General features: G+C 39.0%; 1 protein-coding gene across 1 annotated transcript; it reads right to left on the reverse strand.

Moving 5' to 3' along the window:
- Window positions 1–6,811: 6,811 nt before the first annotated feature.
- On the reverse strand, window positions 6,812–12,893 carry sprtn (SprT-like N-terminal domain). The gene is made up of 5 exons (XM_057823148.1): window positions 12,435–12,893; window positions 9,986–10,085; window positions 9,754–9,882; window positions 9,385–9,658; window positions 6,812–7,786 (listed from the first exon to the last, which is right to left on the reverse strand). The coding sequence occupies exons 1-5, from the start codon at window positions 12,701–12,703 to the stop codon at window positions 7,116–7,118; spliced, it is 1,443 nt and encodes a 480-aa protein (XP_057679131.1). The 5' UTR covers window positions 12,704–12,893; the 3' UTR covers window positions 6,812–7,115.
- Between the last annotated feature and the right edge of the window lie 106 nt (window positions 12,894–12,999).

The raw sequence follows: 12,999 nt of genomic DNA on the forward strand, positions 1-12,999 counted from the left end.
TATGAGGCCAGTCAGTTACGAAAATTAGCCGCCTCCATGTGTAAACAAAGACAAAAATTCCAGCGAATAAATGCTTCAATCACTGAATTCTTTGTAGATATGGACATAAAAATTTCTCGATTTTTTGTTAAAAGAGCAAAAAAACTGACAGTTACGCATCAATTTTACGTATACTAGTACATGTCAAAGAATGACACCAATGCCTTAGCGGTTCCCATTCTCCCATTGATTTTTTTCACGTTTCAAAATGCATGCATGGTACGAACAATATAATATTTACCTTGAATCTTCGAACAAATCACTCCTGAGACAATCCTTCCTGTTTGTATGCGGTACAGCTTTCGTACTTCTTCAAAAATCCTAGCTTGAATCCAGCTTAAACATGAGCATGTGCTGTCTTCGCCTGACTAATCTAAATGAAGCATGGCCCCCTCTGATAAGGCGTGAAGCAAAGAATGACGAAGTGTCACGTCAATAGGTAATAAAGTCTATGGTTTGATAATTTTGAAAAAATTGTGAAAAAAAATGCGAACAATTGTGAACATAAGGATTTTAACAAAAGTGCATGTTGATTTGTGACGACCGTTTGTGTGATTTTAAATGAATGAATTCATCACGTTGAGTTCAAACCAATAAAACGGAGTGTGTGTGCAACAATAGTACAAAGGACAGATGGTGGCCTTCACTTCTAGCCCCACCAGCAGGCACTGGCACCACAATAACATCATAAACAGTGCACAAAGAATCACACATACACACAGATGGTCTCACATGCACTAACACATTGCTTTTTTAATTAGTAATTGTCATTTTATGGCCATATAGCACGGCGTTTTTGGCATCGCTTTTGCCTCACAAACCAAGAGCTTCTAGTACCCTGCTTTTGGGTTAGAGTTAGGGGTGTGAAAAATGATCGAAAAGGTGATATATCGCGATCATTTGTAGCCCAAAACATTATCGATATGCTCCCACCAAGAATCGATATACAGTGCCTTGCAAAAGTATTCGGCCCCCTTGAATCTTGCAACCTTTCGCCACATTTCAGGCTTCAAACATAAAGATATGAAATTTAATTTTTTTGTCAAGAATCAACAACAAGTGGGACACAATCGTGAAGTGGAACAACATTTATTGGATAATTTAAACTTTTCTAACAAATAAAAAAACTGAAAAGTGGGGCGTGCAATATTATTCGGCCCCTTTACTTTCAGTGCAGCAAACTCACTCCAGAAGTTCAGTGAGGATCTCTGAATGAACCAATGTTGTCCTAAATGACCGATGATGATAAATAGAATCCACCTGTGTGTAATCAAGTCTCCGTACAAATGCACCTGCTCTGTGATAGTCTCAGGGTTCTGTTTAAAGTGCAGAGAGCATTATGAAAACCAAGGAACACACCAGGCAGGTCCGAGATACTGTTGTGGAGAAGTTTAAAGCCGGATTTGGATACAAAAAGATTTCCCAAGCTTTAAACATCTCAAGGAGCACTGTGCAAGCCATCATATTGAAATGGAAGGAGCATCAGACCACTGCAACTCTACCAAGACCCGGCCGTCCTTCCAAACTTTCTTCTCAAACAAGGAGAAAACTGATCAGAGATGCAGCCAAGAGGCCCATGATCACTCTGGATGAACTGCAGAGATCTACAGCTGAGGTGGGAGAGTCTGTCCATAGGACAACAATCAGTCGTACACTGCACAAATCTGGCCTTTATGGAAGAGTGGCAAGAAGAAAGCCATTTCTCAAAGATATCCATAAAAAGTCTCGTTTAAAGTTTGCCACAAGCCACCTGGGAGACACATCAAACATGTGGAAGAAGGTGCTCAGGTCAGATGAAACCAAAATTGAACTTTTTGGCCACAATGCAAAACGATATGTTTGGCGTAAAAGCAACACAGCTCATCACCCTGAACACACCATCCCCATTGTCAAACATGGTGGTGGCAGCATCATGGTTTGGGCCTGCTTTTCTTCAGCAGGGACAGGGAAGATGGTTAAAATTGACGGGAAGATGGATGCAGCCAAATACAGGAACATTCTGAAAGAAAACCTGTTGGTATCTGCACAAGACCTGAGACTGGGACGGAGATTTATCTTCCAACAGGACAATGATCCAAAAAATAAAGCCAAATCTACAATGGAATGGTTCAAAAATAAACGTATCCAGGTGTTAGAATGGCCAAGTCAAAGTCCAGACCTGAATCCAATCGAGAATCTGTGGAAAGAGCTGAAGACTGCTGTTCACAAACACTCTCCATCCAACCTCACTGAGCTCGAGGTGTTTTGCAAGGAAGAATGGGCAAGAATGTCAGTCTCTCGATGTGCAAAACTAATAGAAACATACCCCAAGCGACTTGCAGCTGTAATTGGAGCAAAAGGTGGCGCTACAAAGTATTAACGCAAGGGGGCCGAATAATATTGCACGCCCCACTTTTCAGTTTTTTATTTGTTAAAAAAGTTTAAATTATCCAATAAATGTTGTTCCACTTCACGATTGTGTCCCACTTGTTGTTGATTCTTGAAAAAAAATTAAAATTTTATACATTTATGTTTGAAGCCTGAAATGTTGCGAAAGGTTGCAAGGTTCAAGGGGGCCGAATACTTTTGCAAGGCACTGTATCATTTTAAAAAGGTGGCACTGTTTGGGAAAAAAAAATCAACCAACAGGTTGCTACCAAAATCTTCCATTAGAATAGTGTCAATAGCCACGTTTACATGCTGACTTTTATTCATACCGATTCAAATCATTCCGAATGGAAATTTCACATCAGCTGTTTGCATGTCACTTCATCTATTCCGATCCAGCGTTTACATGTGACTGCCTTTATTCCGAAAGGACGTTTGACAACTGCCGTCTGACATGCGCAGATTAATCAAAACAAAGCGTCACGTTGCAAAACATGGAGATCGATCGTCAGATCAGCTGCTGTTTTAACTTTTTGAGTGGAAACAAAACTTCAGAATGATACGCCGTTCATTTAAAAAGTTGTGTGGGTGCGCTGTGCGTGTGCTTGGAAGCCATGTTGCAAGTGACGTTACTTACGTCACAGAGTGACGTCACCACGTCAGTACGGAGCATGCGCAGAAAGAACGCAACCAGACACCATTCCGCTTCCCTGTTTACATGATATAATTTTACTTCTAATCGGTTTGGGAAAAGGAATATTCCACCCCTGTGAATCGGAATGAAATTCCATTCGGTTTGGGCCTGTTCATTCCGAATGAGGTGTTTATATGGAACACATTTATTCGGTTTGAACAAATATTCCGATTGTAATTGGAATATTTGGCTCCATGTAAACGTGGCATATGTTAGCGCACTGGCTGCCATTGACGGCGCGAGACATCCAATTCATTTTGACTGGATTGGACGTCTCGTGCCGTCAATTGCACTGAAACCACAGCATGCTCACCTGTCAAGTTGTACGGTTTCGGCGTAATTTGTACAAGTGAGCACTGATTTTTAAATGTGTACGCCGTACGTTCAAAATCTGTACGTTTTTCGTGCATTGCGTTTTTTTCTCCGTTCGGATTTTGTCACCGTTTCGGCAACGAGACAGTGTGCGTTACTATGCGTTATGTTGGTTGAATGACGCGAGAAAAGTCAGAGACAGAGAGAAGAGTGTTGTGACGCTGTAGCAAATGCAATGCTAGGCTAGGTTGCTCCAATATTCCCTGACTGTAGCCGACAGCCTACAATCTACGCCTAGATATCAAATGTTTATAGAACTACATGCGATATGACAGACGGCGGCGTTAATAAACAGCCGCCATTTTGAAGCAGTAGACTTCTCAGAAAGGCTCTGCTGGAGTGAACCTTCCTAGCGAACATACGTAACTTTTGATCTAAAATGCTCCTAAATCGGCAAAATCTTGACTTGTATCTATCTTTAAAGTTTTAAAACTTTAACATATCGAAAGTAGACAGAACTAATGCAAAAACGGTAGCAATTTTAACAACTTTACGAGGCACTTTCTTTGCCTAATTCCTGTGTTTGCGTCCTGGAAAGCAAAACCTAATCCTCACTTTTGTTCCCAATTAGCCGCACAGCGTAAAAAGGCTGATCCAGGACCAACTGTTAGGACTGGACATTATCATTATTATCCCAGTGTGCTGACACCAGAGGATTAAGTTTGTGCCACTGGACCCCCTAGTGGGGATGCACGCAAACCCCTAGCGAGCTTTAGCTAATCCATATCCGTAAAAAGAACAAGCATCAGAGGCTAATAAGTATTAAAAGCAGACTAAAACCAGACAATTTTAGTAATTTCTCTTCTTCCATCTGGAGCAGCTGCTGTCCTTTGACCTTGCTCCTCCCTTCCTCTGTGGGCCTAACCACGCCCCAGTAAAATAAATGCCAACTGCTTTTTTTTCCCCATTTAAACAAGAATAGAGGCTGTTTTACGTCCATATCTATAAAGAATTCGGGAAGTTAAGCATTTATTCACAAGAATTTTCACCGGAAAAGCTCTGTTTACCAAAGGCGACCGCTAGCTTTATTTACTAACAGACTAGCATTATACTTCGATATATTTACGTAAAATAAATGCTAACTGCATGTTTTTTATTTATTTTTTTTTTTTTTGCTTTTAACCGAGAATCAAGACTGTTTTACGTCCATGTCTATGAAGAATTCGAGGATTTAAGCATTTATTCACAAATATTTTCACCGGAAAAACTCTGTTTACATAAGGTGGCCACTGGCTACATTTACTAACAGACTAGCATTGTACTTCAACACATTTACGTAAAATAAATGCTAACTGCATGTTTTTGTTTTTTTTTGCATTTAACCAAGAATCTAGACAGTTTTACATCCATATCTATAAAGAATTCAGGGATTTAAGCATTTATTCACAAGAATTTTCACCGGAAGCTCTGTTTACATAAGGCAGCCGCTAGCTACATTTACGAGCAGACTAGCACTGTACTTCGACATATTTACGTAAAATAAATGCTAACTGCATTTTTTTTTTTGTGTGTGTGTGCTTTTGACCAAGAATCGAGGCTGTTTTATGTCCATATCTATAAAGAATTCAGGGATTTAAGCATTTATTCACAACAATTTTCACCGGAAAAGCTCTGTTTACCTAAGGTGACTGCTAGCTACGTTTACTAACAGACTAGCATTATACCTGGACATATATTTACGTAAAATACATGCTAACTGCACTTTTTTTTTTTTTTTTTTTTGCTTTTTAACCAAGAATCGAGACTGTTTTACGTCCATACCTAAAAAGAATTTGGGGATTTAAGCATTTATTCACAAGAATTTTCACCCGAAAAGCTCTGTTTACATAAGGCGGCCACTAGCTACATTTCCTTACAGGCTAGTATTATACTTGGACATATTTACGTAAAATAAATGCTAACTGCACGTTTTTATTTGCTTTTAACCAAGAATCGAGACTGTTTTACATCCATATCTAAAAAGAATTCGGGGATTTAAGCATTTATTCACAAGAATTTTCACCCAAAAAGCTCTGTTTACATAAGGCGGCCACTAGCTACATTTACTAACAGACTAGCATTGTACTTCGACGTATTTACGTAAACTAAATGCAAACTGCACGTTCTTTGTTTTTTGCTTTTAACCAAGAATCTAGACTGTTTACATTCATATCTATAAAGAATTCAGGGATTTAAGCATTTATTCACAAGAATTTTCACCGGAAAAGCTCTGTTTTCATAAGGCGGCCGCTAGCTACATTTACTAACAGACTAACATTGTACTTCGACATATTTACGTAAAATAAATGCTAACTGCACGTTTTTTTTTTTTTGCATTTAACCAAGAATCTAGATTGTTTTACATCCATATCTATAAAGAATTCAGGGATTTAAGCATTTATTCACAAGAATTTTCACCGGAAAAGCTCTGTTTACATAAGGCAGCCGCTAGCAACATTTACTAGCAGACTAGCATAATATGTGGACATATTTACGTAAAATAAATGCTAACTGCACGTTTGTTTTTGCTTTTAACCAAGAATCGAGACTGTTTTACGTCCATATCTAAAAAGAATTCGGGGATTTAAGCATTTATTCACAAGAATTTTCACCGGAAAAGCTCTGTTTACATAAGGTGACTGCTAGCTACATTTACTAACAGACTAGCATTATACTTGGACACATATTTACGTAAAATAAATGCTAACTGGACGTTTTTTTTTTTGCTTTTAACCAAGAATCGAGACTGTTTTACGTCCATATCTAAAAAGAATTCAGGGATTTAAGCATTTATTCACAAGAATTTTCACTGGAAAAGCTCTGTTTACATAAGGCAGCCGCGAGCTACATTTACTAGCAGACTAGCATTGTACTTTGACATATTTATGTAAATTAAATGCTAACTGCGCATTTTTTTTGCTTTTAACCAAGAATCGAGACTGTTTTACGTCCATATCTAAAAATAATTGGGGATTTAAGCATTTATTCACAGGAATTTTCACCGGAAAAGCTGTTTACAGTACATAAGGCGGCCGCTCGCTACATTTACTAACAGACTAGCATTGTACTTGGACATATTTACGTAAAATAAATGCGAGCTGAACGCTTTTTTTGGTGTGCTTTTAACCAAGAATGCAGGCCCCTTATTTATCGGCCCCGCGCCCCATTTCCCGTCAATACATTATAAAGTCTATAAGTGAGCCAGTTCGCTCTTTATTCTCGCAGAGCTCACTGCAGGCTGCTTGTAATATAGCTTTGTGTTGGCAGATCAAGGACATAGCCAAGCAAAAGTCAGTCATTACGCCAACGTTTCCCAGGCGGACAAACTTTGAGCTTCCTCTCATTGAAAGACCAACATCCGCCACTGGAACTGAACAATCTTTATTATCATTTCAAACAGTAAAAGGTACTAAACTGTAACATACAAATGTATAAAAGTCAACATGTGCAAATATATAAAAGCTCTATTTGGTAACGTCATATCGAATTTAAAGACAATCTGACTCACTGCAGGAACATGAACGCAGTGCTTTTGTTTTTCAGAATAAATACATTTTTCAAGGCAACATGTGTCTTTAAAACAGCAAAATATCAAAGACGCATTCAAGTTCAAACTGGGTATTTAGTGCAAAACATTTCAAACGCTATTTTTAGGGCTACCGGTTTAGCAAAGGCAAATGTCCAGATGCTCGTTGATCTTCGATTCCTGCACGCTAGCTTGACAAATGGGACAGTTGACCATCCTGATCATGGAAGACGAAGAAGAAGGTTCTGAAACGCTGGTGGCGCTACTTCTTGCTGTCGATTCTTCATCTTGTTTGGATTCCACTTTCAGCTTCTTGTTAAAGAGATCGTAAACGCTAGCAGTTTCATCCAGAGGTCGCTTCTTCCATGTCGTTAGCTTATCGTTACTGTGTTGACTAGACGTGGACGGAGTTTGGTCGATCCAAATCGGGGAATTTGATTCACTAGATGAATCCGAGATGATCAATTTGCTTGGTGACTTGTTGAACAAGGAATCGAGCAACGTTTGCTTTAGTTTTTTGGAATCTTCCTGCTTGCCAGATCCGACGCTAATGCTACTGCCACGACCACTAACGCCAAGATCTGGGAGCCTAACCGGTGATCCATTAATGTTGACAAAGAATTTGGTGTTACCGACCGACTTTTTGGCGGGTGTCGGCGATCCAATAGCTGGGAAGACTCGAGACGGAGGAGAAGACGTGACGGGTTTACTGACTGATGAGGAGGCGGGGCTAGGGGATGTCATCGGATTCCTGCCCAGGACGAAACCTTTGCCGCTGAATGCGATGACGTCACGGATGTCGCGAGATCCTGGAACGGACAGAGAAGACGGTGTTATTTATTAATCAATTATTATATGGGGCTTTGCTATAGCAAAGGCCCAGATAATAAAATTCTTAATTTTTTTTATTTTTGAATGGCGTTTCTTCGGCGCACCGCACAGCCCGTTTGACCGATCGGCACCATTTCAATATCGAAACGACCGGAATTTTCGCGCGACGCTACGACCCGAAAAACCTTCCCTTCGCCCATAAATGCCGATTTTTCAGAAAAAAAAATTCAAAATGTATCTAGTCCTACAAATTCTGACCAAATTTCGATGCCATTGACGGCCATGGATGTCCAAATTTCCCATTAATTTCCGATGACATTTACTTCGGTTAATGCCATTGATGGCCATGTATGTCGATTATATTGATGATTCCATTGATGCGAATGTAAGCCGATGCCATTGACGGCAATGGGCATCCAAATTTCCCATTCATTTTCAATGGCAAAAAAAAAAACCCAATATGCCCAAATCAACAGGAAATGACCAGATATCAAAAGGACGTGTCCCCCAAATGTCCCCGATTCCATTGACACATATGGAAGTCGCTGCCATTGACGGCCATAGACGTCTAAGTTCCCATTAATTTCTAATGGCAAAAAAACTGTGTCCCCAAATATTGTCTCCGAAATGTCCCTGAATCAACCTGGGCGGGGCTAAGATCTGTATCTCCCCACAGCAAAGCCCCATAGTAATTTCTCCAGAAATTGCAGTTCCTAGTTTATATGTGTTAGTCATACCCATAAATTATAATTTAAACTAAAACATGAATGAATTGTTAAAAGTTTGGTCACGTTAAGTAAACTTCAAAGAATAAAAATTTGAAATTGCCATCATTCAGCTTCCGAAACGATTTTCTCTCTGCCGCAAGAATGTATGAAAATAAATATCTGAGAAATTAAATAAAATAATAAAAATGAAGTACTATTAAAATAAAAAATGGTAAAAAAAAAAGATATGTTAAGAATTAATAATTTATTTAAAAAAAAAAAAAAAAAAAACAAGTGCAGAAAGCTTTTATTCAGATTCAGAAAACAATTTTTCCCATCAGCAATGTTGTACGAAAACAAATATGTGATAAAATAAAATGAAAAAATACTCATTCATTCATTTTCCAATATGATAAACAAATTCCATATGAAGAATTAATTATTTGATTTAAAAAAAAAATCAAGTACAAAAAGCTCAAATAAAAAACTTGGAATTAAAAAAATAGCTAAATAAATGGACATATTTTATAATTAAATTAAAAAATCCCAAATTTAAAAAAAAACAAAATACGAAAAAAAGACATTATAAAAAGAAAAATTGCTAAAATTTTAAAAATATATAAAACTTTCTGAAATGAAAAACAAACACAAGACATTAAAAAATTCAAAGTTATTATAATCATAATCAAATAAAAAAAACTTGGTTAAATTGAATAGGAAAAAAAACAGAAATATGTATGACAATAATATTAAACTAGTTCGGCTCAGTGTTGGTTAACCTTTAAAAATCTAAACTAAAGATGTGAAATTGAGAATACAATTTTAACAAAATAAATTCATAGAAAATATAGACAAGCAAACAATATTACCGGCAGGTTTTTCCATGGTGGCCAACTTCCCGCCTGTTTTTGCCTCCCTCTTCTTCTTTCCCTTTTGACCATATCCCTCCGGCTCCTTCACTTTGGTGTAGGTTCCCCCGCACGTCCTCTGATGGTCCCCCCACCAGGGGTCCAGCGACGAAGGGGCCCGATTCATGGCCCTCTTGACATATCCGAAGTAGGGCTTGCGATTCTGGCAAGGCCCGTCGCAGCGCCACCAGTGCTGGCGGTACACGTCCACCTCGTCGTTGAAGTCGTGGTAAATCTAACAGCAAGTGTAAACTTGTTATCAAATATCGACAGTGATAGGACGTTCAAACACTGAGAACCCTGACGGCAAGTGCTGAGGAGGAAACTCACTGTGATGTTGGTGCCGCTGTCCTTATTGATGCGGTTCATGTGCTTGCAGAACTCCGGCCCGTGCCCGTCACGGTCTCGGTCGTTCTGCGTCACGAAAAGCAACGCGTGGATCATCTCGTGAAGGAGTGTCTTACCAGAAAACAACAGAAATGAAATATTAGATTATAGTTAATAGCCAACAAATAACAGCAATTTCACACTATAGCCTCTTTCAAACATGCAGGTCATTTACCTCCACCAAGTCTTTCCGGGGTCTGAGTTTGAGCAGAGGCTCGCTGAGTCTGATGGAGCAAAGTCCACCGCGACCCTCGTACGAACACACGCCAGCACAGCTGTAACACCAAATGACATTTTATGAAAAGCTGCCCATTTTTAATATTTTGTTTATTCAACCATTTCGTGGACATTGGGCACTACAGTGGACAGCTATTCCAAAAATGACACTTAAAGCAACACTTTAACTTTTCAGTTTTAGTCGATTTAGCGACGCTGGTGGACAAAAGTGGTAGTGTTTTGCCTTAAGGAAGACTGCGTTCCCATGAGGACCAGCGCACACCCATAGTGTCGTAAAATAATTATGGTCGCCTACTATTGGATTAAACAACATTTCTGTTTGCAGCGGCTGTGTGAAGGATGAAAATTAAGAAGGTAATGAATCCAGTTGTGGCTAAACAATAGAATTTGACTGTTAGCAACCAAATGGCTTAGGCTACGTCGACACTAGGACAGATAATTTTCTCCAGGGTATTTTGCTGACTATTTTTATACCTGTCCACTCTTACATTTAAGGTGCGTTTAGGGGACCCCTGCTTCTGCAAGGTACACTTGCATTTGCGCAAATTACATATGTGTAGAAAGGAGCAGCCACACATTACGTCACGTTGCCCGCGCGGTTTACCTCTGAATCGGAAACTCATTACCAGGCATGAAAATGGGTCAGGGGTAAAAAAGGTGAGAAGGGTGTCGAGGAAATATTTTCAGGTACACTGTACAACCAGGGCTGTCCCAAACGACTAATTTTCTCCTGATTAGCCATTAGTCGACTAATCTAATAACCCCCCTTTTTTTAAAACTAATTTCGCAATAGAATTTTTGATGACGTTTACTAATTCACAAAAAAATATTTTGGAACATTTAATTTTTTTATTAAAGTACAAATAAACATGTAAATAACAATAAATCAGTCAAATGCTGATAGCATTAACTAGTGCAAAAGAATGGAATGTAAACAGATTCAGAACACTGACTTCGCCTTTCCAACATGATTCAAAACAATTCTTAAAAAAATATCTAGCATTGATATTAGTCTACTACTATATATAATAGTAGTATAATAAATATTCATTGCAATCAGATTTTTCATAAAGGGTGTCATTTTAAAGCTACTCTTAGTGTAGAATCTGAATTCTGGAGTATGTGGGATTAACTCCAGAAATCGTTATTTATATGACGAACATGACGTGCTTTTATTTTAAAATGTTTACCGGAAGTACGTTCGTTAAACCGCTATCAGGAAGCTTTACACTCCAAAAAAAAGCTCTTTTTGTCATTACATGTGGTGTCAGTAATCAAATTTTATTTTCCATTTCTTTCGTTTGCAAATACTGCGATTTTTCATGTTTGAAGTGTCACCTTTTCACCGTAACTTTGCGTTTTGGAGAAGACTGCCAATGTTTTATAGTAGGTTGTCTTTTTTCCCCATTAACCTCAATGTAGCAATGCTAACGTTTGCAGTGTTTAATATAGATGTGTCTCCTATTTTGTATGTCTGAACTTTAAATCTACGGCGTGTTGATGACCAATAAACATCTGTGAAAAGAACTGGCGTCTCATATGCCATCAACAAGCACGTGTACACGCACGCACGCGACGATAAAACGCAGTCGTGAAAATTACCGCCCTCATTTTTATTTACCGTGCGATAAATGGACTCATTGCATATCGCAAAAGGCTTAGCAACTTCAATGAAACATGTCGTTAGTTAGTTAGATGGATTTACAATCTGCCAGCTTGTCTCCTGTCGTCTTCCAAAATTACAACTGGGTGACAGCGCTTTAGGTGTTCGTTCACGGCCGACGTGCAGCCAAGCTTGGCATTGAAGAGACAGGACACAACAGTGTATCCTCCTTTGTTTCGTTGAAATAGGTCAATATTTTGGCCGCTCCGGTGCGCTATTTTGGTTTTGTGCCGCTTTCCCCGTTTTCATACCAAACGTCCGACAATTAAAAAAAAATCTTCTGCTGAATATGTGCATGAAAAACAAACAAAGCCAATAAAAATTACAAAAATACACACTTTACGGCAACAAGTAACACGCTAACACGCCATAGTATTTAACTCATTGTCTGCCATTGACAAGGATAGACGTCCAATTCATTTAAACCGGGAAGACTGGCTGTGAATGCTCATGTTTCAGTACCATTTACGACGCTACACGTCCAATAAAAAAATTGTCATAGTTTTTCCATTTGGGATTTTACTGACAAATAGCAAAAGTCAGTGAGAAAATATACTTTTACATATTCATTTTACTTATTTTTTTAATTTTGGCACTCATGTGATTCCATACCATGTAAAAAACAAAATTCATGGATGTTTTTGAGGGGTGTCATTTGACCATAATCCACTAGTAGGCGCTGTCTGTCTCTTTCTTTAATCGACTGACATTTTCTACTACTCACAGTGTCATCCTAGGGCTCCACTTGACCTCCACACCGCTCAGTTTGCCCCAAAAAAACCTGTTGTTGAACTCCAGGAACATTGCACGCACGTCAGGGGTGGGGTCCAACGTCTCCCACGACGCGTCCACGATGGACAGCGGTCTCTCAGGCTTCCAGGGGACAACCGGCCCTCCACTATATTCAACCTCGGCATCGCTCAGTTCATTGTCGAACTGTTCCTGAAGCTGTAGGGCCAGAACATAGTCGTCATCTAAATGCTCGCCATCCATGTCACGTTTATACTACGTTCACAAGCGGGTTGTACGCCCCCCAACAAGGCGACACCCTCACTCCAACTTTAAAAACACCCGTTAATTTTAAAATCTGCTAGCATTTACGGTAAATATGACTTTTAAAAACGAAAACATCAGAAAAACTAAACCTGCGTTGTCTACAACACACAGAATGCCGCCAGTTTTGATAAATGTAACGTGTAATGCAGTAGAGGACGAGTGAATCTGGTATAGGTTTCGAAATAAAAGGTATTTACCCGAATAGCGTTGACGTTAACCATCAATATAACACT

The sequence above is a fragment of the Corythoichthys intestinalis genome, chromosome 19, assembly GCF_030265065.1.
Source record: "Corythoichthys intestinalis isolate RoL2023-P3 chromosome 19, ASM3026506v1, whole genome shotgun sequence".
Taxonomy (NCBI): domain Eukaryota; kingdom Metazoa; phylum Chordata; class Actinopteri; order Syngnathiformes; family Syngnathidae; genus Corythoichthys; species Corythoichthys intestinalis.

What these genes read in the sequence shown, in the direction of transcription:
- sprtn (XM_057823148.1), bottom strand. Translation starts at nt 12,703, where the DNA reads ATGGATGGCGAGCATTTAGATGACGACTATGTTCTGGCCCTACAGCTT. An exon ending in TGGAGCCCTAGGATGACACT is followed by an intron (nt 10,086 to 12,434) that starts GTGAGTAGTAGA and finishes TTGGTGTTACAG; the next exon opens with CTGTGCTGGCGTGTGTTCGT. An exon ending in CACCATGGAAAAACCTGCCG is followed by an intron (nt 7,787 to 9,384) that starts GTAATATTGTTT and finishes TGTCCGTTCCAG; the next exon opens with GATCTCGCGACATCCGTGAC.